We start from the raw sequence: 26,017 nt of genomic DNA on the forward strand, positions 1-26,017 counted from the left end.
AAATACTCTAAACTGACTGAGAAAGTTTCTCGTATTGGCCAATCCCCCCACACCCATTCTCTTTATAGCACTGACTTCCTAGAAATCAGGAAGACAGTGGGACCCCAACCAGGGAGTGTTCTGCAGTTAATCATGATATAGGGTCCAATTCCTGAAAATGTGGGGGCTGAGAGTGGAGGGAGGAGGTAGGGATAGTTGCCAGTCTGCCTGGGTTTAAATCCCATCTCTGCTGCTGTGCAGGCTTTCTGGGTAGCTCAAACAGTAAATGATCTGCCTGCAATGCGGGAGACCTGGATTCAATCCCTGGGTTGGGAAGATCTGGAGAAGGGCATGGCAACCCATTCCAGTATTCTTGTCTGGAGAATTCCATGGACAGAGGAGCCTGGCAGGCTACAATCTATGGGGTCGCAAAGAATCGGACATGACTGAGCGACTAACACTTTCACTTTCCTGCTGCTGTGTGACTTTGAGCAAGTTACTAAACTTCCATGTACCTCAGTTTCCTCATCTGGAAAATGGGGATGACAATAACATCTACTTCCTGGGATTGTCTTGGGAATTTAAGACGTCAGTATATATATATAGTCTTTGCTCAGGCATGGGGCTTCCCTTATGGCTCAGCTGGTGAAGAATCTGCCTGCAATGTGGGAAACCTGGGTTCAATCCCTGGGTTGGGAAGATCCCCTGGAGAAGGGAAAGGCTACACACTCCAGTATTCTGGCCTGGAGAATTCCATGGACTGTATAGTCCATGGGGTCGCAAAGAGTTGGGTACAACTGAGCAACTTTCATTGGAACAGGCATGAGAGATGCTTGATAGACACTGCTGCTGCTGCTGCTGCTGCTGCTAAGTCGCTTCAGTCGTGTCCGACTCTGTGCGACCCCATAGACGGCAGCCCACCAGGCTCTGCCGTCCCTGGGATTCTCCAGGCAAGAATACTGGAGTGGGTTGCCATTTCCTTCTCCAGCGCATGAAAGGGAAAAGTGAAAGTGAAGTCGCTCAGTCGTGTCCGACTCTTAGCGACCCCATGGACTATAGCCTATGAGGCTCCTCCGTCCATGGGATTTTCCAGGCAAGAGTACTGGATTGGGGTGCCATTGCCTTCTCCGTGATAGACACTAGTTACTGTTATTTTGATGATAGTGACGAAATTACTTCAACAGTCTGGAGGGGGTACTCTTAATCCTTTCCCCTCTCTGCCCACTGCCTCACTTCCTTTTGGACTTTACTTAAACATCAGCTTCTTAGTGAGGCCTTTTCTAATCATCTTATTTAAAATATCACCCTCCTCCAGAATTCTGCTTCTTCCTTCTTTATTTTATTTTTCCCCCTAGTACTTAACACCATATGACACACAATTTTACTTGTTTATTTCATTTGTTGTCTATCTCCCCCTACTAGAATGTCAGCTCCACCAGTGCAGGAATATCTGACTATTTTATTTATGACTATAAGCTCAATACACTGTATCCCACAGCGTCTGGCAACACAGTAAGTGCTCAGTAAGTAGTATTTGTTAGACAAATGGGCACTGACAGTGTCAATCTAATGCTCTTTGCTCTTGCTCGAAACCTGACCCACTCCCCAGGCTGTTCTGACTCATCCTACGGTTCATTAAATGGCAAAAACAGTAAAAGAGAAAGCAAACCCCGTGCCTTAGAAGGGGTCAGGGACAGTCAGGGAAGGTGCTAAGGCACTAGAAATTTTGGTGATGGGAAAGAAAGTGAAGGTCTTTTATAAAACCAGCTCAGTAGCCTGATCTTTGTAACCTGATTAATGATATTAATCCTTTGTCAATATCAACATTACCTCAGCTCTGGCTGTGGCAATTGGTGGAACAGCAGACTTATTCAATATTTAAGAAGACCTGCATTGCAGGAGAAGGATTTGGACTGAGTGTGGAAGAACAAGCAGCAAATACTCAGTGACAGTCTCTTAAGTGGTGGATTATTTTTAAAAGGAGAGAAACAAGAGAAGAAAAAGCCCTAAAGCCCTCAGCCTCCCCCTAGGCTTCCTTGGTTTCTGGAAACATTTGCTCTGACTCAGAGCAAAGAGAGTGCTGTCGGCAGAAGGGAAACTATGGACCAGGAAATTAGGTCTCCTGGGCTCCATTTTTCTTTTCTTTTTTTTTTTAAATATAAATTTCTTTATTTTAATTGGAGGCTAATTACTTTACAATATTGTAGTGGTTTTGCCATACATTGACATGAATCCGCCACGGGTGTACATGTGTTCCCCATCCTGAACCCCCCTTCCACCTCCCTCCCCATCCCATCCCTCTGGGTCATCCCAGTGCACCAGCCCCGAGCACTCTGTCTCATGCATAGAACCCGGACTGGCAATTTGTTTCACATATGATAATATACATGTTTCAATGCCATTCTCCCAAGTCATCCCACCCTCGCCCTCTCCCACAAAGTCCAAAAGACTGTTCTATTTTTCTAGCATTACACGCAGAGTTGGTCCCCGGAGTGTGTGTGTGGTCGGTCTCTAGACCAGCAGCATAGCATCACCCTGGAACTTAAAAATGCAAATTTGGGGGCTCTATCCCAGGCTTCCCGAATCAGAATCTGCAGGGCTGGGAAGTGGGCATCGGTCTACTTTCCTGAGCCCTCCAGCTGACTCTGATGTGCATTCAAGTTGAAGGTACACTGGCTTGAGGAGAGGGAGCCTGGAAAGAGTGTGGCTCAGGGCACATGGTTCTAAGCTGGTGGTTCCCAGCCCCAGCTGCACAGTAACATCATCAGGAGGACTTTCATAAGGTATGATGTGGGTACCCACTATGAGCATCTTCTTTAGTTGGTTTGGTTGGGATCTTGGAATTAGCATTGTTGACTCCTCCCATCCCCCCTCAACAGTTCTAGGGTGCAGCCAGGAATGTGACACTTTGTTCTAAGACAATCCTTCTGTTTACCACTGATGTGCCTTTGGTGAGTCATCTTACCTCCTGTGTCCTCATTTTGGGCATCTTTGAAGTGGGCCCTAAAACTCTTAATCTTATGTGACTTGCAAGGAAATGAAGATTAAGAGGAATGCTATTGTGATATCTTTGTAGGTGTTAAAATGCTGTGCATGTAGGAGAGTTGATGAGGGTCTCCTGGGATGTGTCAGTGCCTTTCGATGGTTCTTGACCATTTCCTTCTGGTTGCCTCATTGACCCCTCTCATCCTCTTGGGGCTCTAGGGCCACAGAATGCTCACCTCAACCCCCAAGATTTTAAAAGATCACCGAGGTGCCTCAGTTTGGAGATTACTGCACTTGGGAGAGGAAAGGTCAACACAAGGTGCAGAAGGCAGGAAAAACAAGAGGACCCGGGTGTAAGTTCAGATCTTACAGGCTGTGGTTGGCAATGAGGACCCTGTATTAGAATTATTATTACTTTGGAATGAGAACTGCCAGTTATTGAGCATTTAATATGGGCCAGCACCATGCTAGGAGTGCTGCGTGTCTAATTTCATCCCATTCTTCCATCAGTCCTGAGTAGAAGACACAGTGATAAGCCCCATTTTCTGGACAAGGAAAGTGAGGAGCCAAGGAACTTGCTTAAGGTTCCAGGCTAGCAGGGGATAGAGCCAGGACCAGCCTCAGTGACATGTCTGGATTTAGGTACTTCAAATGCTGTGAGTCCCTAAACTAAAGACAGGTTGGCTTCCTAGGAAAGGTAATTCTTGAGGAGAGGGTCTGAAGATGTCCCAAGAAGCACCAGGTGAAATGAGTGTGGGAGGAGTTGAGTATCACCTTCTCTTCCTTTTGGAGAAGGAAACGGCAACCCAGTCCAGTATTCTTACCTGGAAAATCCCATGGACAGAGGAGCCTGATGGGCTACAGTCCAGAGGGTTGCAAAGAGTCAGCCACTACTAAGCGACTTCACTTTTCACTTTCCTCTTCCTTTTGCCTCTAAATTCAGACCCTTAACCCAGTACCTCCTGCTGGCTTCAGTTCTACATCACAAGAGCTTGGTTTTTCACTCAAGCTTCCTCTGTCACCAGGTCCCATTGTTGGGGACATTTTCGTTTCCTTTCTTGATTTTCCTGGCAACTTGGTCATGCAAAAACCAGATCAAAAACTCAGAAACAACTGCAAAACTTCAACTCCTCTTCTAGCGAGAAATGACCTTCAAGTTTTCCTTTCTTTCCTGAATAAGAAGCTGGGAATCAGGGACAAGGGGACTCAATCCTCACTCGTTCTCGACTTTGAAAGATGAGGACTATCCTACTCCCTCAAATCAGCCCTCATAAGTGACCCATTTTATTGTAGAAACTGAGCTGGCAGCTTGGCTGGAGAGGAACCACTTGCAACTACGCCTGGCTCACTGCAAACCCTCTGCCTCTGAGCATGCCCCGTGGATGTCAGAGATTAAAAATATACTTAAAAACCCATTTGCTCCCAGCAGTGGTGTGTTATCTGACTAGACTCCAGAAAGGCTGTGTACTGGATGATTCCTGCAAGCTTTCCATCCCCAGTGAAACCCCAAGTCAATATGTTCGCTTTTGACTGGTTTCCATTCTTCTTCTTCACCTCATTCTGCCCCCAGAAAGGTGATGGTGTAGGAATGGGACTTGAAGTGCACCTTTGGCTTTGCATGGGAGAAACTGGCCAGGAAACAAACCACAATGACAGTCCTTTTAGGTCCTTGGCACTTTGCCTCCCAAATTGCCTCTTTGCATCAATTATCTTATTATCGGCCCTTTGCCTCTACCGCACTCTGAAAAATAAAATAAAAAACAGACCAAACTACTAAGCATTTGTCCCACTTAATAGTCCTCTTTGTAAGAGGAAAAGTGGAAAGGTAGAAGTGCTTGCTGATTAGTATTCTATATATATTTACATATGATACATATGTATATATAATATATAACATCTTTACATATTATGTATATATTGTTTATTTTACATGTACATATATGTATATATATATGTGTGTTTGTGTGTGTGTGCTCAGTTGCTCAGTTGTGTCTGACTCTTTGCAACCCCATGGACTGACTGTAGCCCACCAGGTTCCTCTGCCTGGAAAATTCAGGCAAAAATACTGGAGTGGGTTGCCATGCTCTTCTCCAGGGGATTATCCCCCACTCCGCCCCCCCCCCAAGGATCGAACTCTCATCTTCTGAGTCTCCTGCATTGCAGCAGATTCTTTACTGCTGAGCCACCTGGGAAGCTGTGTGGGGCGCGGGGGGGGGGGGAGGAGAGAGAGAGGGAGGGAGCAAATTATCATTCTTTGCAGTAGTTATGTTCTGTAAAGTCATCATGTTATATTCTGTAAAGTTCATCATCATGGTCACTGATGAACAAATGACTAAACCATTGCTTCCAGGGGAAAATTAGGGTTAAGTTCCTGCAAACTTCTAGTCACACTGCATCAACCAATCTTTATATATCCTTGCTTTCTGTGTTTCTGTTTGCTGCTGCTGCTGCTGCTAAGTCGCTTCAGTCGTGCCCGACTCTGTGCGACCCCATAGACAGCAGCCCACCAGGCTCCCCCGTCCCTGGGATTCTCCAGGCAAGAACACTGGAGTGGGTTGCCATTTCCTTCTCCAATGCACGAAAGTGAAAAGTGAAAGTAAAGTCGCTCAGTCGTGTCCGACTCGTAGCGACCCCATGGACTGCAGCCTACCAGGCTCCTCCATCCATGGGATTCTCCAGGCAAGAGTACTGGAGTGGGGTGCCATTGCCTTCTCCAGTGTTTCTGTTTAAAGACACCTTATTTAATACACATCTTAGTCTATTCGAGCTACATTGATGGAAAACCTAACTCAAACTAATTCAAGCGATGCTAAAGGACATCTATTGGTCAGTGTAATCAATGAGTCCATGACACATCTGAGGCGTGACTGGATCCCACAGCTTAACAGCTGTAGGGGTGAGATCTGACTGTCTCTTCATTTTGCTTCCCTTTGGGTTACCCTCACTCCCAGGCAGATTTTCTCTACCTGGTCAAACCTCACCAAGTTAAGTTTGTCTTATCCCATCTTCAGTCCAGTAAAGAAAAAAGAGAAACTCCTTCCTAAGATACTCCAACACAAGTTGTGGGACTGAGTCTAATTGGCTTGTATTGGGGAACCAATGCAACTTTGAATCAGAAGAGGAGAATATGTTGATTGCCCGACCAGGGTCATGTGACTGCGCCAAGGCTGGTAGTTGAGGTCATCCCCATCAGAACTCCATGGGTAAGATAGGAAAAAGATGGTTCACTAAAATAAAATTGGAGTGCTGATACCAGGAGAAGGAGGGACAGTTGTCCACTTCCCATCCCCCCCATGGAATATTCCATCTTGTGGAGGATGATTTCTGTGAACTATAGGAGGCTAAGCCCTGAGTTTCTGTATTCCAAGTACTTTAAAATTTCAGAATCAAAAGTGTTCAAGGGGCTATAGAAGGCATCATGGGGCTGTGAGAGTTGAACTGGGACTTGAGGTGTTAAGTGGAGGAGCAGGAACATTTCAGAGGATGAAAAAGACTTCTCAACACCTTACCATCCTGGTAGCTTCCGTTGCATGAACTTCAGGGAGAAAAGTGTGAATCACGTCATAAAATGATGGTGGATCCCAACTTTTAAAAAGTTCATCAATTACTAGTTTTACCCCTATGTACACACACACACACACACACACACACACACACACACACACACACACTTTCATATATTCACTAAAATGAGAGAAAAAGTAAAAGTGAAGTCGCTCAGTCGTGTCCGACTCTTTGCGACCCCATCCGTGGACTGTAGCCTACGAGGCTCCTCCATCCATGGAATTTCCCAGGCAAGAGTGCTGCTGGAGTGGGTTGCCATTTCCTTCTCCGGGGGATCTTCCCCACCCAGGGATCAAACCCAGGTCTCCTGCATTGCAAGCAGATGCTTTTTACCGTCTGAGCCACCAGGGAAGCTCCAAAATGAGAGAAGTAAAGTATTAAACGTGTGCCGCTGTCTGTGGTCCTGAACCATAGCTTGGGCCAAAGCTCTCTTGATGTCTCCCCAGCTTTTCTAAGTCCTTCTTCTTATTGGCTCTGATTCAGTTTGGGGGAAAGCCAACTAACTTTATTAGACCTCAACTTTCCATGTGTAAAACGCACTCAGTAGTGTCTCTTTGCAAGCATTGTATGAGCCAATGTATGTAAATCATTTAGTGTGGTCACTGGCACTCAGTAAATGGTAAATACCATTAGAGCTGTTATTCTCAGCCATTATATCCTGGAGATGTGACAGGATATAATGGGGACTGCTCCTTATTTAATTCTAACCATGTACCAGACACTATTCTAAACACTTTACAAATATTAGTTCATTTAATCCTTCAACATCCCTATGAAGTAACTGCTACTATCACTATTATTATGAAGTTTTTCATATGAGGAAACTAAGGCACTGAGAGGTTTAGTTACTATCCTAACATCATAAAGCTAGAAAGAGACAGAGCTATAATTTGAACTGTGGCAACTCAGCACCTTTCAACCTCTGCACTCCTCTGCCTCCAGTGATGAAGGTCATAGCACCCACCTGCCCAGGTCATTGTGAAGACCAAGGGCTTTGTAAATTGCAGAGTGCTCCATCCATCCTTACTCTGGTGGCTGTTTTCATGGGGACATAGGGAGAGGAACAGGAACTTTGGGGTTCATTTGGGTTCTCCAGCCAACACTGACCGAGATTTATTTTTCTGTTGCCTTCCCCCACCTGGTGTCAGGAGACTAGGAGAGAGGAGTGGATGGAGCCAAGTCTTCAATATTTATTATTCATGGGAACCAAGAGAAGCTTTTTGTTCTTTCTGACCTGATCTCAGATTTCTTAGAATCCACATCCCAGGGAGGTAGCATGGCTGGACCATCTGAGGCAAAAACTGTCCTTCCCGGTCAGGGACCCTGTAACCAGTGTGTGTTTGGAGGGTAGGAATCCTGCAAGAGCCCCTGGCTGGCACCAAGGGAGGGTTTGCCCTGCCCAGCACTAGCATCTATGCTCCCTACTGCCGTGTTTTCCACTCCAACCTCTCAACAACCCTATGAAGTAAGGGCTGTTACAGCCCCCATTTTACAGCCTCAAGAAAATTGAGGCTCTGAAATGTTAAGTAATTTTTTCCAGTTTCACTCAGCTCAAGTTTAGCTGGGGGTTGAATCTAGGTCCATGTGAATCCAAAGCCTGAGCTCTTGGTGGAAGAGTCTGTCATGGAATTTGTACCATGTGTGAAAACGACTGTGTTGGGGGGGGGGGGCTGTATGTTGGAACTGAAGATGGTTGGTGTGTAGATGCAGTTGGGTATGGGGGTGACTGGCATAGACGTGGGTGTGTTATGGGTGGAGAAGGTGCTGAGGGTGTGGAGGAGGGGTGGTTAGGAGTGTGTGGAGTGTGTGTGGTAGAGGGTGTGTGGATGTGTAGTTTGAGTGTGAATGGGCATAAGTGCATCAGAATGTTGTCAGTGGGGATGGACAAATCTAAGTATGTGGTGTGGGAAGGAAGGGAGCTGTAGCAGGGGTATAGGGAGGTGTTGGTGGACCGAAGTAGATGGTGTGGGTGACAGTGAATGTGAGTGTGTGTTTGTGTGTGTTGAGGTGAGGAGGCAAGCAAAGCTCTTCCTGATCCCTGATTGCCTCTTCTTCCCAAGGATGAAATGAAATATGCATTTTCCCAGGGCAGGGCGCATCTGAGACCAGAGTATTGAATCTTTCTGTCTTATAAACGGAAACTGGCCTTGCTTGCTTGATGAGAGAGTCAGACAAGTGAAATCTGAGGAGTTTTGCTCACACATAAGAGGAAAGTCTGTGAACTTGAACCATTCCTTTTCAAATGCAGAAAGAGGCCATTTCAGAAAAGCACATAGCCCTCTTTACAACAGTCCCAACAAGTAGTTTTGCTGTGTGTGCTTGACCAGCTCCAGTGAATGGGAATTCATTACTTCTCAAAGTAGCACATCCTCCTTTTGCTACCTCTGATGGTATCAGCTCTAACAAGAGCTGGATTTTGTTTGTTTGTTTTTGGTTTGGGGGATTTGGGGCCACACTGTGTGGCTTGTGGGATTTTAGTTCCCCGACCAGGGTTCGAACCCATATCTCCTGCAGTAGAAGCGCTGAGTCCTAACCACTGGACTTCCAGGGAATTCCCAAGAACTGTTCTTTACCTTATGCCAGATTTTCCCTCACTGTACCTTTCACTTGTTGGTGCCAGATCTAGCTAGGCAGCTGTGTTATATGAGTGGTTGTCCAGAGTAATGGTCAGGAGTATTGGTATCAAGGGAAGATACACCTGGATTTATACCTGGTTGGCTCCACCATCGCTGGAGAAGGGATAGGCTACCCGCTCCAGTATGCTTGGGCTTCCCTTGTGGCTCAGCGGGTAAAGAACCGCCTGCAATGCGGGAGACCTGGGTTTGATCCCTGGGTTGGGAAGATCCCCTGGAGAAGGGAACAGCTACCCACTCCAGTGTTCTGGCTTGGAGAATTCCATGGACTGTATAGTCAGTCCATGGGGTCGCAAAGTGTCGGACTCGACTGAGCAACTTTCACTTAAAAGAACAAATATTGTATTATTTGCAACAATAGTCAAGATAACAGAGTGTTCAGAAGGCCCATTTATACAAAACCCAGATCCAGGAATATCTTTGGATTTTCTACCTGCTACCATGTGACCTTGGCAAACCAGGGCTTCAGTTTCCTTATCTGTAAAATGGGAGTGCTATGTCTCCTATCTATGATTTGTGAAAGTGCCCCTCAGATGAGAGGATGCTGTTTTTTTCAAAGCGATAAATGCCCATCTCTGCTCTGAGTATTTCATCCCTGAGGCAGAGGAGGGATCACGGTGGCACTTGTGGTCTCTGTGACATGAGGAGAGTTAGTTTAGGGCTGCAAATAAGTCAGTTCCAACTGAGCTTTAATCAGAATGAATGGTATTGCAACTTGAGCCTGAGTGGCAGCCAGAGGCCATTAAGCTAAATCACTTGTTTTAATACGCAGACCTGTCTAATCACATTTTCCTGTTTGGGGCTGTGTGTGTCTGTGCAAGTGTGCGCAAGTGCAGAAATCAATCCTGAGCTTTTCCTCTTCTCCTTACTCACCACAATGGAGTTGGAGCAGAGATAAACTCGATTAACAACACAATAAAGGCAAGCTTCCACTTTATCAAGGAATCAGGTAATTGGCTGGGCCGTGCAGGGAGCCCTGAAGAGTGTTCTGTTAATAGTGTCTGCCTTTGCATTTTGTTGTTCAGTATTTGGTTGTGACTCAGGGTTCAGAGGGATTCATAACCTAGGGAAGGAGGGGAATGATGGGGGCACCTCCCTCTAGCAGGAGACGTTTCTCCCTCAGGAAGGTCGGTGCTGGATGCCCTGCCCTGCTTCCAGCGTGTGTCAGGTGCTTTCCGCCGGGGCCTCATTTTGAATGCAGGCACTGCTACAGCTTATTGGCTGTGTGTCCTTGGACAAATGACCTTACCTCTCTGGGCTTCAGTTTTCTGATCTGTAAAAGTGGGTAACAAAAGCTCCTGTTTTCTAGGATGTTTATGAAGATAGCAACAAGATATTGCACATGAAACACTTAGTGCAGTTACTGGCTCATAGTGAGCCCAGAAAGGATGGGTTAGGTTGTGCTATGGTAACAGCAATCCTCAACATTGCAAGGCCTGAAACAACAGAGATCTGTTTCTCACTCATGCTACCTGGATATAGTGGGTTAGCAGTGGGTGTCTGCTCTGCATGTGTCCTCACATAGGGACCCAGACTGAGGGTGCAGCTCCATCCTCATACATCTACGATTGTCAAGACAGGAAAAGGGGAAAGTGGTGACATGAGCACTAGCTTTAGAGTTTCCACCTGGAAATTTCTTTCTTTCTTTTTTTTTTTTTTGTCCAAAACAGTTTATGTTCTAGCTTTCCAGGGAGAGGGAAGAGCAATCTTACCACACTGGGGGAAGCCAGAAATATTTAGTTATCAGCACTAACGACAACCATGATGATCTAGTCGCTAAGTCATATCTGACTCTTGCGACCCCATGGACTGTAGCCTGCCAGGCTCCTCTGTCCATGGAATTCTCCAGGCAAGAATACTGGAGTGGTTGCCATTTCCTTCTCCATAGCACTCTCAAATAACCCTCGCTTTAGTACAATTATATTGTTCTTATCATAATAACAGAATGCATTTTCTTGTTTTTATTTCCATCATTCATTATCATGGTTCACACACTTAATCTGGCTTCAAGAATCCTGAGACATTTCCTACTAGTGCCAAAGTTGGGTTCCCATTTCTTTAAGAAAACATAACTGATATAATAATAACATAAATAAATGATAGTTCCCACTTGACAAGAGGAAGATTTGTGTCAGGACTCATCTCATTTAATCCTCACAAATTCCATTTTGAGATGGGTGCTGTTATTGTCCCCACTCTACAGATAAGGAAACTGAGGTTCAGGAAGGGGAATCCACTTGTCAGGCTCATAAATAGCAGAATGGTGTTGGCCCCCCAACTCACACCCTAAGTCACCTTGCTGAACTGTCTGCTAAGAATATGTGATCTTAGCCTCTGGATCTTTAACTGGAAACAGGGGTTGTCTGGGTGGAGAGTGTTGGAGACACTATCTACTGTCCTTGTTGACCTACAGAAACAGGTGTTCATCACTGGGACTTATTCAGTCTTTTCTGTTTTCCTCTTTTCCAGCCCTACAATCACTGAAATTCAGGGCTCCATCCCCCTGAATTTCTCCATTCCTTAAATATTCCATGTCCATTGAAGCCTCTGAGCCTTTGCTCACTCTATTCCCTCATCTTTTCCTCCAGTCTTCATGTCTTGCATACTCCAGCTCATCCTTCAGAGACCAGTCCCAATCTTCCCCCTTTTGGGAAGGACCAACCCCACCCACACACCCAGGCAGAGCCAATCCCATAACCTGTCTGCTTCCATGGCATTTTGTACATTAATAAATCTAAACATTTTCTAGACACACACACACACACAATGCAGTCCATTTGGAGGAGGGAAGAAATTAGTCTTTGTTTTTAATTAATGCCAGTTCTCTCATCCTAGTTTTTGATATTGGCACCTCATTTGTCTTATTAAGTACTTAGTTTTGCTTTTAATTAGTGCTATTTATTGTCACTGAATTTTAATTGTCACTGCAGGGTCTCAACAGGCCTTGGTGAGAATGCATTACAAATGTCTCTTGTCCTCTTGCACAACCTGAGCTTGGGTGGCAGTGCCTCTGAAGTAAAGTGGTGGGGGGTCGTTTCTGGTGGGTGGCTGAAGATGGGTGTTTTTTTCCCGACTTCAGCCAATTCTGTTTGTTTGGTTTTTTTTTTTGAGATTCCCTGTTTGCTCCACAGTAGCTGGTTTATACGGAGAAGGCAATGGCACCCCACTCCAGTACTCTTGCTCAGATAATCCCATAGATGGAGGAGCCTGGTAGGCTGCAGTCCATGGGGTCGCTAAGGGTCGGACACGACTGAGCGACTTCACTTTCACTTTTCACTTTCATGCATTGGAGAGGGAAATGGCAACCCACTCCAGTGTTCTTGCCTGGAGAATCCCAGGGACGGGGGAACCTGGCGGGCTGCCGTCTATGTGGTCGCACAGAGTCGGACACGACTGAAGTGACTTAGCAGCAGCAGCAGCTGGTTTACAAAGACATATAGAGAGAGGTTAGGAGGGTTGAACTGTGGTATTGGAGAAGACTCTTGAGAGTCCCTTGGACCACAAGGAGATCCAACCAGTCCATCCTAAAGGAGATCAGTCCTGGGTGTTCATTGGAAGGACTGATGTTGAAGCTGAAACTCAAATTCTTTGGCTACCTGATGCGAAGAGCTGACTCATTTGAAATGACCTTGATGCTAAGAAAGATTGAGGGCAGGAGGAAAAGGGGACGACAGAGGATGAGATGGTTGGATGGCATCACCGACTCAATGGACATGAGTTTGGGTAGGCTCCAGGAGTTGGTGATGGACAGGAAGGCCTGGCATGCTGCACTTCATGGGGTCGCAAAGAGTCGGACACTACTGAGCAACTGAACTGAACTGAATGAAAGAAATTCAATTCAAATTTGACTTCAGGAGGAAAAAAAAGGAACATATTCATTCATAAGGGATTCAGGTATGACCTAAATCAAATCCCTTATGATTATACAGTGGAAGTGAGAAATAGATTTAAGGGACTAGATCTGATAGACAGAGTGCCTGATGAACTATGGACAGAGGTGTGTGACATTGTACAGGAGACAGGGATCAAGACCAACCCCGTGGAAAAGAAATGCAAAAAAGCAAAATGGCTGTCTGAGGAGGCCTTACAAATAGCTGTGAAAAGAAGAGAAGCTAAAAGCAAAGGAGAAAAGGAAAGATACACCCATTTGAATGCAGAGTTCCAAAGAATAGCAAGGAGAAAGAAGAAAGCCTTCCTCAGCGATTAATGCAAAGAAATAGAAGAAAACAACAGAATGGGAAAGACTAGCGATCTCTTCAAGGAAACTAGAGATACCAAGGGAACATTTCATGCAAAGCTGGGCTCAATAAAGGACAAAAACGGTATGGACCTAACAGAAGCAGAAGATATTAAGAAGAGGTGGCAAGAATACACAGAAGAACTGTACAAAAAAGATCTTCATGATCCAGGTAATCACGATGGTGTGATCACTCACCTAGACCCAGACATCCTGGAATGTGAAGTCAAGTGGGCCTTAGGAAGCATCACTATGAACAAAGCTAGTGGAGGTGATGGAATTCCAGTTGAGCTATTTCAAATCCTAAAAGATGATGCTGTGAAAGTGCTGCACTCAATATGCCAGCAAATCTGGAAAACTCAGCAGTGGCCACAGGACTGGAAAAGGTCAGTTTTCACTCCAATCCCAAAGAAAAGCAATGCCAAAGAATGCTCAAACTACCTCACAATTGCACTCATCTCACATGCTAGTAAAGGAATGCTCAAAATTCTCCAAGCCAGGCTTCAGCAATACGTGAACCGTGAACTTCCAGATGTTCAAGCTGGTTTTAGAAAAGGCAGAGGAACCAGAGATCAAATTGCCAATATCCGCTGGATCATCGACAAAGCAAGAGAGTTCCAGAAAAACATCCATTTCTGCTTTATTGCCTATGCCAAAGCCTTTGACTGTGTGGATCACAATAAACTGTGGAAAATTCTGAAAGAGATGGGAATACCAGACCATCTGACCTGTCTCTTGAGAAACCTGTATGCAGGTCAGGAAGCAACAGTTAGAACTGGACATGGAACAACAGACTGGTTCCAAATAGGAGAAAGAGTACATCGAGGCTGTATATTGTCTCCCTGCTTATTTAACTTAACATGCAGAGTACATCATGAGAAACGCTGGGCTGGAAGAAACACAAGCTGGAATCAAGATTGCCGGGAGAAATATCAATAACCTCAGATATGTAGATGACACCACCCTTATGGCAGAAAGTGAAGAAGAACTAAAGAGCCTCTTGATAAAAGTGAAAGGGGAGAGTGAAAAAGTTGGCTTAAAGCTCAACATTCAGAAAACTAATATCATGGCATCTGGTCCCATCACTTCATGGGAAATAGATGGGGTAACAGTGGAAACAGTGTCAGACTTTATTTTTTTGGGCTCCAAAATCACTGCAGATGGCAATTCCAGCCATGAAATTAAAAGACTCTTACTCCTTGGAAGGAAAGTTATGACCCACCTAGATAGCATTTTTAAAAGCAGAGACATTACTTTGCCAACAAAGGTCTGTCTAGTCAAGGCTATGGTTTTTCCAGTGGTCATGTATGGATGTGAGAGTTGGACGGTGAAGAAAGCTGAGCACCAGAGAATTGATGCTTTTGAACTGTGGTGTTGGAGAAGACTCTTGAGAGTCCCTTGGACTACAAGAAGATCCAACCAGTCCATCCTAAAGGAGATCAGTCCTGGGTGTTCACTGGAAGGACTGATGTTGAAGGTGAAACTCCAATCCTTTGGCCACCCCATGAGAAGAGTTGACTCGTTGGAAAAGACCCTGATGCTGGGAAGGATTGGGGGCAGGAGGAGAAGGGGACGACAGAGAATGAGATGGCTGGGTGGCATTACCAACTCGATGGACATGGGTTTGGGTAAATTCCGGGAGTTTATGATGGACAGGGAGGCCTGGTGTGCTGCAATTCATGGGGTCGCAAAAAGTGGGACACGACCGAGCGACTGATCTGGACTGATTCATTCATATGTTCAACATATGGTAGCCAAAAAAGACCATGAGAGATTCGGGTGTTGTTGGATCCAGCATTCCAACAGCATCATTAGGAACCAGTCACTCTCCATCTCTCAGCTCTTTCATCCCTTGACAGACGTTTCTCATCTGGTGGCAAAAGTGACCAATAGCAGCTCTAGGCTTCTGTTCTACCAGTTTAGCAATCACAACAGAAAAAGAATGCTTCTTTCCACATAGATCCAGCAAGTCTTAGGGCATACCTTTACTGGTCCAGACTGGGACATGTGCCTATCCCTGAGCTCATGGTGCATAATACACTGATTGTTTAGAGATGGATTTTTGGTCCACCTTTAGGGGCCAGGTTTGGGTAACCTCTGTCTGAGCCACACAGATTGATATGAGAGAGGGATGGTTTCCCAAAGGAAAATTGGAGGTGCTGTTACTTTAAAAAAAATAATAATAATAAGGGGTAAGTGCTGGATAGGAAAAAGCAAGAACTCTCTACCCCAGGTATCCACTGCAGTGTCTCACTCAGGCCTAAAAAACACCTAGAAATTAGACATGTGTTCTTCTCCCCAGCCCCACCTTCAAATAGCACTAACAATGACCTCTTTGCCTAATCCTTACAAAGTATTTTGTATTACCAGGCCTCTGCATATGTATTAACCCTTCGGCTTTTCCTAAAAACCCTGTGAAGTTGGCATGACAAAGATGGGAATTTTTATGTCTTCATTTTACAGATGCAAAACCTGAATGAGGCCCAGAATGATTAAATGAGATGCCAGGAAATGAATAGGGGAACTAAGGTCAGATCCCAGACTTTGGGTCCAAAGCCGGTGATTGTTCCACAGCTTGGGCTGCACTATCAGCCAGATTTTGCTGCATAACAAAGCAACCCACAAATGAATGAATTAGAACAACAGCCATTTATTTATCTCAAGGTTGTTTAAAGTCAGCGACTGGGTTGAGTTCACCTGGGTGGTTCTTCAGGTCTAGGCCAGACTTGGATGATCTTGGCTGGGCTTGTTCACTTCTGTGGTCAGCTGGTACGTTAACTGGGACTGGCTAGTTTATGATGGATCAGCTGCATAGGCTAGGACAACTGTGGTCCCTTACAACGTGGTCTCTGCAAATTGCCAGAGTTGTAGAGCAGTGGGGGATGAGCTCTGTGCCTGCCTTAAAAACCCATAAAATGGGGACTTTCCTATGGAATTTTTTGAGGGCTTATGGCAGGAACCATCTGTTATTGCGATACGGTGATGGGAGAACCCTGGGGAGATGACAGTGAATTTGCTCTGTTTCAAGGCTGGCAGCACAGAGATGCCTTTATCTCGAGCATCTCTCAGACTTGTTTCTGTCCTCATCTTGGACACCAACCAGCTCAGCGTGGAAGGAGTCACAGTCTTGTCATTCCAGCTTTGGCCAGGTTCAGGGGAGGCTGGGGATGACCCATCTGGTTCTGGAAGCAAAGAGAAGCCAGCAGCAGCCTGCACCCCCTGGATGAAACTGGGGTAAAGGATTCTGGGGCTCTGAGAGAGTGGAACGGCAAGGCTTGCAGGCAGGTGGAGGCATGCTCAGCTCTGTCAAGTACAGTAGGCAGGGCAAGAGACCACCATCTTTCTCTCACTGGACCAAGTGTCTTTGCCATGGCAAAGGTATGTAGGAACCATGAGTGCCTGTCAAATAATCAAAGCTGGATGCATGGTTGAGACAGAATAGGATATATTCAGTTCACTTCTCAAAGTCCTTCTGTGGCTCCTACATTGCTCAGAGTAGAAGCTTAAGTGGTCCTGATGATCTGAGGTCCACCGCCCACCCCCCGCGACCTCCACTGCTGCTTCAGCTCCCACTCATCCCCCCCTTGCTCACTCCATTCCGGCCATTCTGCCCTCCTTATCATTTCTCCAACTAACCAGGTACATATCCACCCCAGGGCCTTGGTACTTGCTTTCCCCCTCCACTTAGAATGCTCTGCCACAAGATAGCCACATGACTCAGTCCATTACCCATTTCAGGTCTTTGCTCAAATATTTCTCAGTGAGCCTCCACCTTTTCTTTTTTTAACCACATCGCACAGCTTGTGGAATCTTAGTTTCCCAACTAGGGATCGAACCCAGGCCCCTGGTAGTGAGATCGCTAACCACTGGACCACCAGGGAATTCCCTAGACCACTTATTTAAAATCAAACTTCCCTCTTATTCACCAATCCTCCTTTGTTTTTCTCTAAAGCACTCAATCACCAGCTGACACGCTTTCATTTGACTTACTGTTTCCCCACTAGAAGGGAAGCTCCATGAAGACAAAGATTTTCCTTTTTTATTTGTGTTAATGCCATATCCCTAGTGCCTAGACCAGTGTCTGCCACAGAGTAATAGATGTTCTATACGTTTATTTTTTATTCTTCCCATTTCTCAAGAGAAGCTGGCAATCTGTATTTTTAATTAAATCCTGTGCCTTTAAAATACTGGCTTACTCTTACTTTTAAAAACTATTGCACGGGCCAAACAAAACACACTTTCAGCCTGGATGCTGTCTGTGAAGTGCCCCCAGCCTCATTTCACTCCTGTTTGGAGCCCTTGGTGTTAAGTTGCATGTACCATCCCATCAGGCAGTCTGAGTGATTCCCCTCCCCCCCAGATTCGTAATTGAGTAGAGATAGGCTGGACTCAGGGGGAGAGGAACAGGGCAGGAAAAAAGACAGAGAGATGGAACCGATTTGGCACCATCCAAGCTGGTGGCTGCAGGTTCTGCTGCAAAGCATCTGGTTTAACTCCAGCTCTGTGGGGCTGGGAGACTGACTGTGGCATTGAACTCCACGCAGACAGCTGCAGCTCACGCTGGGTCCCTGCAGTGCCCTGACGTGCCACGTGCAGGGCCGCTACCAGCCCAGCCCAGCCCCGCCACCTCACTCTTAGACACCTGCTGTGACTCTAAAGCTTAATGGATAAACGTTTAGGGTTGTTTTTTTTTTTTCAGTTCAGCTAAACCCAGCAGAAGACCTTGCCGATTCTGGGGAATGGAGGCACAGTTCCTTAACAAAGAGTGCTGATGGGAGCCAGGGGAGAAGTAGATAGAACAAAATGCAGAGGGAGAAAGGCAGGGTTCTGGAATCTTTTCTGGGCTTGGCACTGGGTCTTTGAGTCATTTTAAAATGCAGGTGATTTAAAGATTAGTACCAAGCTGTGGAAGTGGGCAGATCTGGAACAAGGCCTGGCTCTGTCACTTATATGCAGATTTACTGAGTACCTGCTGCACTCACTGAGCTCTAGGACTTCTGTGGAGATTCATTGAACATCTACTGTATACCACACCCCTGCAAAGTGAAAACGTAAGGCCCCATGTTCAAATACTATAAAACATTTTGAAATGATGAGAGTAAAACATTAAGCCAAGTGTGGGCTCATCTAAGTACAGGGCCATTCTAAGTTCAAGGTCCTAGACATGGGTCCCTGTGTGACTATACAGGTCAAAGCTTCATGAAGTTGGTTCCATATGCACTGGAGTCGCTGCTGAACAAATACAGACGCAGACCCTGCTCTCATGGATCTTATGGAATAGGTGGGGAAACAAACAGTGAATAAGTTAAAAAATAATAATAATTACATATCATGATAAGTATTATCCCTGGAGAAGGAAATGGCAACCCACTCCAGTATTCTTACCTAGAGAATCCCATGGACAGAGGAGCCTGGTGGGCTACAGTCCACGGGGTTGCAAAGAGTCAGACATGACTTAGCGACTAAACAACAACAACATATCTTGATAAATATTATAGAGGAAACAAACAGTGAGAATTAAGTAAGGGGTGAGAGGAGGTGACTTAGAAGGTGTAGTCGGTGAAGGCTTCTTGGAGGAGGTGACATTTGAGGCGAGACCAGCAGAATACGAGCAGAAACCAGCTATGCAAGAGTAAGAGGAAGATGCTATCAAGACAGAGAAACAGCAGAGGCTAACACCTGGCAGCAGGAAAAGCCAGGATAACTGGAGCGTGAAAGTGAAATCACTCATTTGTGTCTGACTCTTTGCGACCCCATGGACTATAGCCCACCAGGCTCCTCCATCCATGGAATTTTCCAGGCAAATGTACTGGAGTGGATTGCCATTCTCTTCTCCAGGGGATCTTCCCAACCCAGGGATTGAACCTGAGTTTCCCACATTACAGGCAGATGCTTTACCTTCTGAGCCACCCACCAGGGAAGGCCAAAATGGTTGGAGGGCATCGCTGTCTCAATGGACATGAGTTTGAGTAAACTCCAGGAGTTGGTGATGGACAGGGAGGCCTGGTGTGCTGCAGTCCATGGGGTCGCAAAGAGTCAGACACTACTGAATGACTGAACTGAACTGGAGCAGGGTCCGAGACCTAGGAATAGTAGCAGGTAGAAGGTCATGACAGTTCCTTGAGGTCACGGAGAGAGTCTTAAATCTTATATGCGATGGACAGCCATTGAAGTACTTGATTATTTTAAAATTATCTTCTAAAAAAGACATTTATTTTTGAATAGCTAACATATCCTCATGGCTACAAATACAAAGAGGTATCATGTGATAATTCTTCCCATCTCAGGCCTAGCCTCCCAGGTTCCCTCCATAGAGGTCAATGATGTTGTCCGTTTCTTGTGTGTTCTTTGCAGAGATGCTTTATGCATATACAACCTAAACATGCACATTGTCCTACTTTCCTTGTCTACACAATGATGTTCTTCTGGAACAATGTTCTACATCTTGGCCTTGCCACTAGACAAGCAATCTTGGTGATCAATCCATATCCATCATAAAGTCTCGTTATTCTTTGCAGCTGTGAAGTCCTCCACCATACAGATGCACCAGCATCCTGCTAGCCAGTGCTTGTTATTAGACATTTAGATTGCTTCCTTGAAGGGCTTCAAGAAGGTCCTTGGGAAGTCCACTTAAACTCTCTGTGACTCAGTTACTCATCTGTGAAATGGGTTAAGAACATTAACCTCCTAAATCTATTTTGAGGATTGTTGTTGTTGTTCAGTCGCTATGTCCTGTCCACTATGACCCCATGAACTGTAGCACAGCAGCCTTCCCTTTCCTTCACTATTTCCCAGAGTTTGCCCAAACTCATGTCCATTGAGTCAGTGATACCATCCATCCATCTCATCCTCTTCTGCCTCGTTCTCCTCCTACCTTCAATCTTTCCCAGCATCAGGGTCTATTCCAATGAGTCAGCTCTTTGCATCAGGTGGCCAAAGTATTGGAGCTTCAGCTTCAGCATCAGTCCTTCCAGTGAATATTTAGGGTTGATTTCCTTTAGGACTGACTGGTTTGACCTCCTTGCTGTCCAAGGGACTCTCAAGAGTCTTCTCCAGCACCACAATTCGAAAGCATCAATTTTTCAGCCCTCAGCCCTCTTTGTGGTCCATCTCTCACATCCATACGTGACTACTGGAAAAACCATAGCTTTGATTGTGCGGACCTTTTGAGGATTAAATGAGATAAAACCTGAAAGGCAGTTAGCAGGTACCAAACCCTTGATATTTGAACTAGTGATTGTTGCTGTTGTTTCTTTCGTTCCTTGGTGCTCACAACAGGGCTGTGGTGGACCCTTTGCTGTGGTGCCCAGCAGAGAGCTGAGCCTCTGGCTTCCAGGGAAGGTAGTTATTTTATGCTTTCTGAACTTGGCGCTGGCTCACTATATTTAAGCCAGGGCTTTAACTCTAACAGAGCATGTGATCCCCAGACAGGGGTCTGGGTGGGCAGTTGTCTCTTCCGAGCACCAGAATTTGGAGATCAGAGTTCCTGGGCGGGGACTGTGTATCACCTGTCCCATCCCCTCATCCCCGCCTCCTGGGATCCTCCAAGGGCACTGTTGCATCTTGGTTCAGGAGGCGATGCATTCAAATGAACGCTTGGCTGTTCTGGTCAAAGGCAGCCGAGGAAGCTCATTACTGAGGACTGAGGCTGTCGGTACCCAGCAGGGACCAGGGGACCCCAGGGGGCCCGGGCAGCCTCATTCAGCTCTTGGTACAGGCAGTAATGAGAAGTTAAGGTTCTTTTCAGCATATTTCTTTCACAACAGGAGTCATCGCTCCTTTTTCTGTTTTCAGAGTGGAAACAATCAAACGGTCATATTATTCTAGGAAGATTATGTTAACCACCTGGGAGCAGATGAAATGGCTTTCCTGTAAGGGGTCTTTCCTCTCCTGTGTCCAACCGTCAGAGCCCTCCACCCCCATCCCACCCATGTGAATATTTAGTAATTGCACTGGTTGCAGAATAGGAAAGACAGTTCTCTCCCTGTTCCCCTCCCAATTGCTCATCTATTTGGCTTCCTAGGGAAAAGGACTGTGATGTAACAAGAACTTCAGTGAAATCAGGACCCACTGGACCCCATGACCCACCTTCCAAAACTTTTTAAAACAATAAATTAAATGTGATCTCCATGGTCTCTTTCCCCTTATTCTTTGGCTATACCTGGGGGAGCGGGGAGGAGTGGAGATCCAGAAAGAACACAAGTTCGCCTAAGCTCAGCTGGACTTGCTTAGCATTGATAGCGACTCATTCATGCTTTCAACAATTACTTACTAAATGCCTTCTCCATCCCAGGAGCTATGCTGGGTGTTAGAGATTAAACAGAGAACAAAACAGGAAGAGTTCTGCAAGAGGTTTACATTTTAGCAGGGAGATTCCAGCTGTGGTGATGTTGTTTTCACAAACTGTGGTTTACGTCTGTGACCATCTCCCTTGTCACTGTGTGGAGCATAGACTGAGGTGGGCCAAGAGCAGAAGCAGGGAGACAGTGAAGAGACTCTTGTAGTAAGGCAGGCTGGGGCAGCAGAGATTTGGATCAGCACAGAAGCAAATTGGGCAGAGAATATTGGGAAGATTCTGGCTCTATTTATGACGATCAAGCCATGACTTTCTGATGGCTTAGATGTAGAGTATTAAAAAGAAAGCAAGCCAGGGATGACTCTAGCATTTGAGACCTCAAAACTCTGAGAGATGGGTTTTGCTTTTTTTTTTTTAACCTACTCAAGGCCAAGTTGACTAGTACATTAGCCAGATGACATCCGCTAGTAGAAATATCCTGGATTGGAGTTAAGAGCTCTGACTCTTCCTCTTGGGCTTCCCAGGTGGCTCTGGTGGTAAAGAACCCTCCTGCAGGAGATATAAAAGATGCAGATTTGATCCCTGGGTGGGGAAGATCCCCTCGAGGAGGGCATGGCAACCCTCCAGTATTCTTGGCAATATTCCAGTATCCTTGCCTGGAGAATCCCCACAGACAGAGGAGCCTGGTGGGCTACAGTCCATGGTGGGGGCAGAGAGTTGGATACAACTAAAGCGACTTAGCATGCACATACGCACCCTTCCTCTTACATCAAAAATGAATGGGAGGAACACAGTTTAAAGGGAAAGAGTTCTTCATTCTGATCCATTTCTGCCAAAAGGGGGCTCTTGGTCCTGAAGGTCCCATCTGGAAAGCAGAGAAGCTGGATGAAGCTCTGTTTCTTCCCCATACCCCTCAGACATAGACAAGGGACCTGAGAAATAAGGAGTGATTGAATGACCGTTTGCATGATGACCTTTCTGGACTGATGTTTTCCAGGAGTGCTAGGCTTTGGCCATGACTGACACCGTGTTCAGCAGCAGCTCAAGCCGTTGGATGTGTCCCAGTGACCGAGCCCTGCAATCAAAGTAAGTCGCTGGGTATTCCTGGGAGTCGTCTGCTTTGGGGCAATGAGGTCCTGATCTACACTTGAAGAAGGAGAGGGGTAGCAGGGAAAGAAAGAGAACTTCCATCTCTGGGGTGGGGAGAAAAGAAGCTGGTGTGAGGTCTGTCATGGAAACTCCTCCACTGATTTTACTACTTTGCAAGGTTGGAGTAACAAGATGAAACTCTGAGCTCCATGCCCTAAATGAGGGGTGGTCTGGTGAAATGGAAAGAGCGCTGACCTGTTAGTTAGAATCAGACTTGATTCTGGTCCTAAATCTGAACTAATTTACTGGCTGAGTCTCTTTCCCTTCTTTGGGCCTCAGTTTCCTCATCAATTAAATAAGGAAGTTGGTCTCAATTAGAGGTTGCAAACTGACAGACCACCAGCTGACTCTGACTTGCAGAAATATATTTTTTAGTTTTGGCCTGATCACTTAAAAATTGGGAAATTCACATAAAAATAACTTCACATTCTGTATTAAGTAATTATTATACCTGAATCGGTGGTGTATTGGCTCTGTACCATGCTGGCTCCTTAGAGCTGTTAAGTTTGCAGGAATTTTGCAAGTTGGTTGTTAAATATGACTGTTATTAAAAATTAACTTGTATAGTTTTATAATTAAATTATGTTAGACATGGGTGGTAAATACTCAGCATTAATCATGTCTTGCTTATTTTACTACATTTTGCTATTCTCAGTGTTACTTGTTGTCTGTGAGACTTGCATAGTGAAACACTGTACATTAGTGTGCTACTGCATGTTCCTTCCCAGTTTTACATTTAGTGATATCATATAGGTACTCGAAATCAGCCTCAGTGGGGCTTTTCTCTCAAAGTGCAACTGTTAAACATTCACCAGCATACCACCGCCTAAAGACCTTGGCAATCTATGTCTATTATTTATCATCACTGAAGATTTTCACTCAAAGGTCTTATTTTTTGAATGCTTGATAATTTTAAAAATTTCTTTATTTTTAATTGAAGGATAATTGCTTTACAATACTGGTTTGATTTCTGCCATACATCAATATGGATTCACCATAGGTGTACATATATCCCCTCCCTCTTGAACTTCCCTCCCACCTCCAACCCTTTCCCACCCCTCTAGATGGTTACAGAGCCCCAGTTTGAGTTCCCTGGGTCATACAGCAAATTCCCATCGGCTACCTATTTTACACGTGGTAGTGTATATGCTTCCGTGCTACTCTCTCCACTCATCTTACCCTCTCCTTCCTCCCTACCACCCTTGTCCATTAGTCTCTTCTCTATGTCTATGTCTCCATTGCTGCCCTACAAATAGGTTCATCAGTACCATCTTTCCAGATTCCATATATATATATGTTAATATGTGATATTTGTTTTTCTCTTTCTGACTTACTTGACTCTGTATAATAGGCTCTAGGTTCATCCACCTCATTAGAATAGACTCAAATGTGTTCTTTTTTATGGCCAAGTAGTATTCCATTTTATATATGTATCACAGCTTATTTACCCTGAATGCTTGGTAATTTTTGTTATGAGCTCATCTTGTTGAGAATCCTGGGGATCTACCATAAGAATATTTTCTTCAGAGAGATTTGTATTTGTTTCTGCCAGGAAGTGTGTGCTACTCACCAAGGATGTGATCTGAGCTCCCTTAGTGGGTCCCAGATTGAGCATCTTCATCTAGTTAGGAGCTCAGAGTCAGTCTCTGAGACACAACGTTGGTGTTTACATTGGTTTCCTGCTCAGAGTTCCCAGTTCTGGATTCAGTTTGCTGGGTTTTCTTTTTCTTTAAAAAAATTGCCTTGTAAAGGTATAACTAATGTACCTCCAACAGTACACATCTAAAGTACAATTTGATCATTTTTACACTTATATGCGTTCTCATTCCCCTTTGCCCCTCCCTGTCACCACCCATCCCTAAGTAATTATATAAATGGAATCAGTTCTTCAAGGGAAGATGTCTTCTTTCACTTGGCATAAACTCATGATCCATTCATAGTGTTTTTCATATCAATAGTTTATTCCTTTTATTGTTAAAAAAGTAATATTTCGTTGTGTGGATGTACTACAGTTTGTTTAGCCATTCATCTATTGATGGACATTTGGGTTGTTTCTAGTTTTTTTGGCTAGTACAAGTAAAATTTGTGTAGACATATACTTGTATTTCTCTTGAGGAAATACCTAGGAGGAAAACGTCTCAGTGGCTTAGTAGGTAAATGTTTAACTTCTAAAAAAACTTGCAAACTGTTTTCCAAATTGTTTGTACCACTTTAAATTTCCACCAGAAGTGTATGAGAGTTCTGTCTGTCTCCTTTCTCACCAACACTTGATAAGATTTGTCTTTTCCATTTTAACCATTCTAATGGGTACATAGTGGTATTTGTTTTGTGATTTTCATTTACACTCCCCTTAATGAATAATGATAATGAACATCTTTTTATGTAAGTTTGACATTCATATAACCTCTTTGTTAAAGTGTCTGTCTAAACACTTTGTCCACTTAAAAATCAGGTCATTTATCTTCTTGTTATTAAGTTTTACATGTTTTTTTTTTAATGTGCTGTAGATAAAAGTCGTTTGTTGGAGACATTTTGCACATATTTTTCTCAGTCTATGACTCGCACTTTCTTTTTCATAACAGAGTCTTTTGAAGAGGAAACGTTTTTTATTTTGATGAAGTCTATTTTGTCTGTTTGTTTCAAAGGTACAGGAGTTTTGGAGAATTCATTTACTTTCTAGCAATCCTAGAACTGTGTTAATAAGATTCACCCTTAATTATCAAGGTCCTAATTATATGTTGATGAGGGTCTTTCAGAATATTTAGTCCACTCATATTCTCTGAAGCAAAAGTCCCTGTTTGTTTACTATTTCCACCTAAAACCTCCTCTAGTTCTACGAGTTTAACAGTTTTGAAGACATTATTGAACTCTGTTGGTTTCCATTTTGGAAGGAAATTTCTAGTTTCCAAGCCCTTCCCATGAATGTTCTCTTGATACCAAACTCATTTGGCAAAGAATATCTTATCAGCCAAAAACTGTCTCTCTATAAGATAGACAGTTGCCTGAAGGTGGATGGGATAAAATATTTATTTTATTTAAGAAATGTCAGTTAATTAAAACCCCATCCATCACAGTTTACTTTAGTCAATATGAAGCCAAACAATTTGCCTTACAATTAAATTAGAATTATTCAAGCAGTCTGGATGCTATTTCCTTAAAGTGCTCCCGGGTTCC

The 26,017-nt window shown here is 44.7% G+C and overlaps 1 protein-coding gene across 28 annotated transcripts in view; it reads left to right on the forward strand.

The window, feature by feature from the left end:
- RPH3A (rabphilin 3A) overlaps nt 1–26,017 on the forward strand; it is a 295,693-nt gene that overhangs the window by 204,189 nt on the left and 65,487 nt on the right. For 19 of the 28 annotated variants that reach the window (XM_081546349.1, XM_081546330.1, XM_081546343.1 and 16 more), the window contains one exon: nt 22,692–22,780. The exons of 3 other annotated variants lie outside the window; for them this stretch is intronic. Coding sequence is in view for 15 of the 25 variants with exons in the window: in XM_081546330.1 (XP_081402456.1) it covers nt 22,710–22,780 (71 nt within the window). In the remaining 10 variants the exon portion in view is untranslated. Of the gene's footprint in view, nt 1–22,691; nt 22,793–26,017 lie in introns of all 28 variants that reach the window. 6 more of the 28 variants (XM_081546351.1, XM_081546352.1, XM_081546359.1 and 3 more) reach the window with 1 other exon arrangement.

This window comes from Giraffa tippelskirchi, chromosome 11 (assembly GCF_054371585.1).
Source record: "Giraffa tippelskirchi isolate mGirTip1 chromosome 11, T2T-mGirTip1v1.2.pri, whole genome shotgun sequence".
In the NCBI taxonomy this organism is placed as follows: Eukaryota; Metazoa; Chordata; class Mammalia; order Artiodactyla; family Giraffidae; genus Giraffa; species Giraffa tippelskirchi.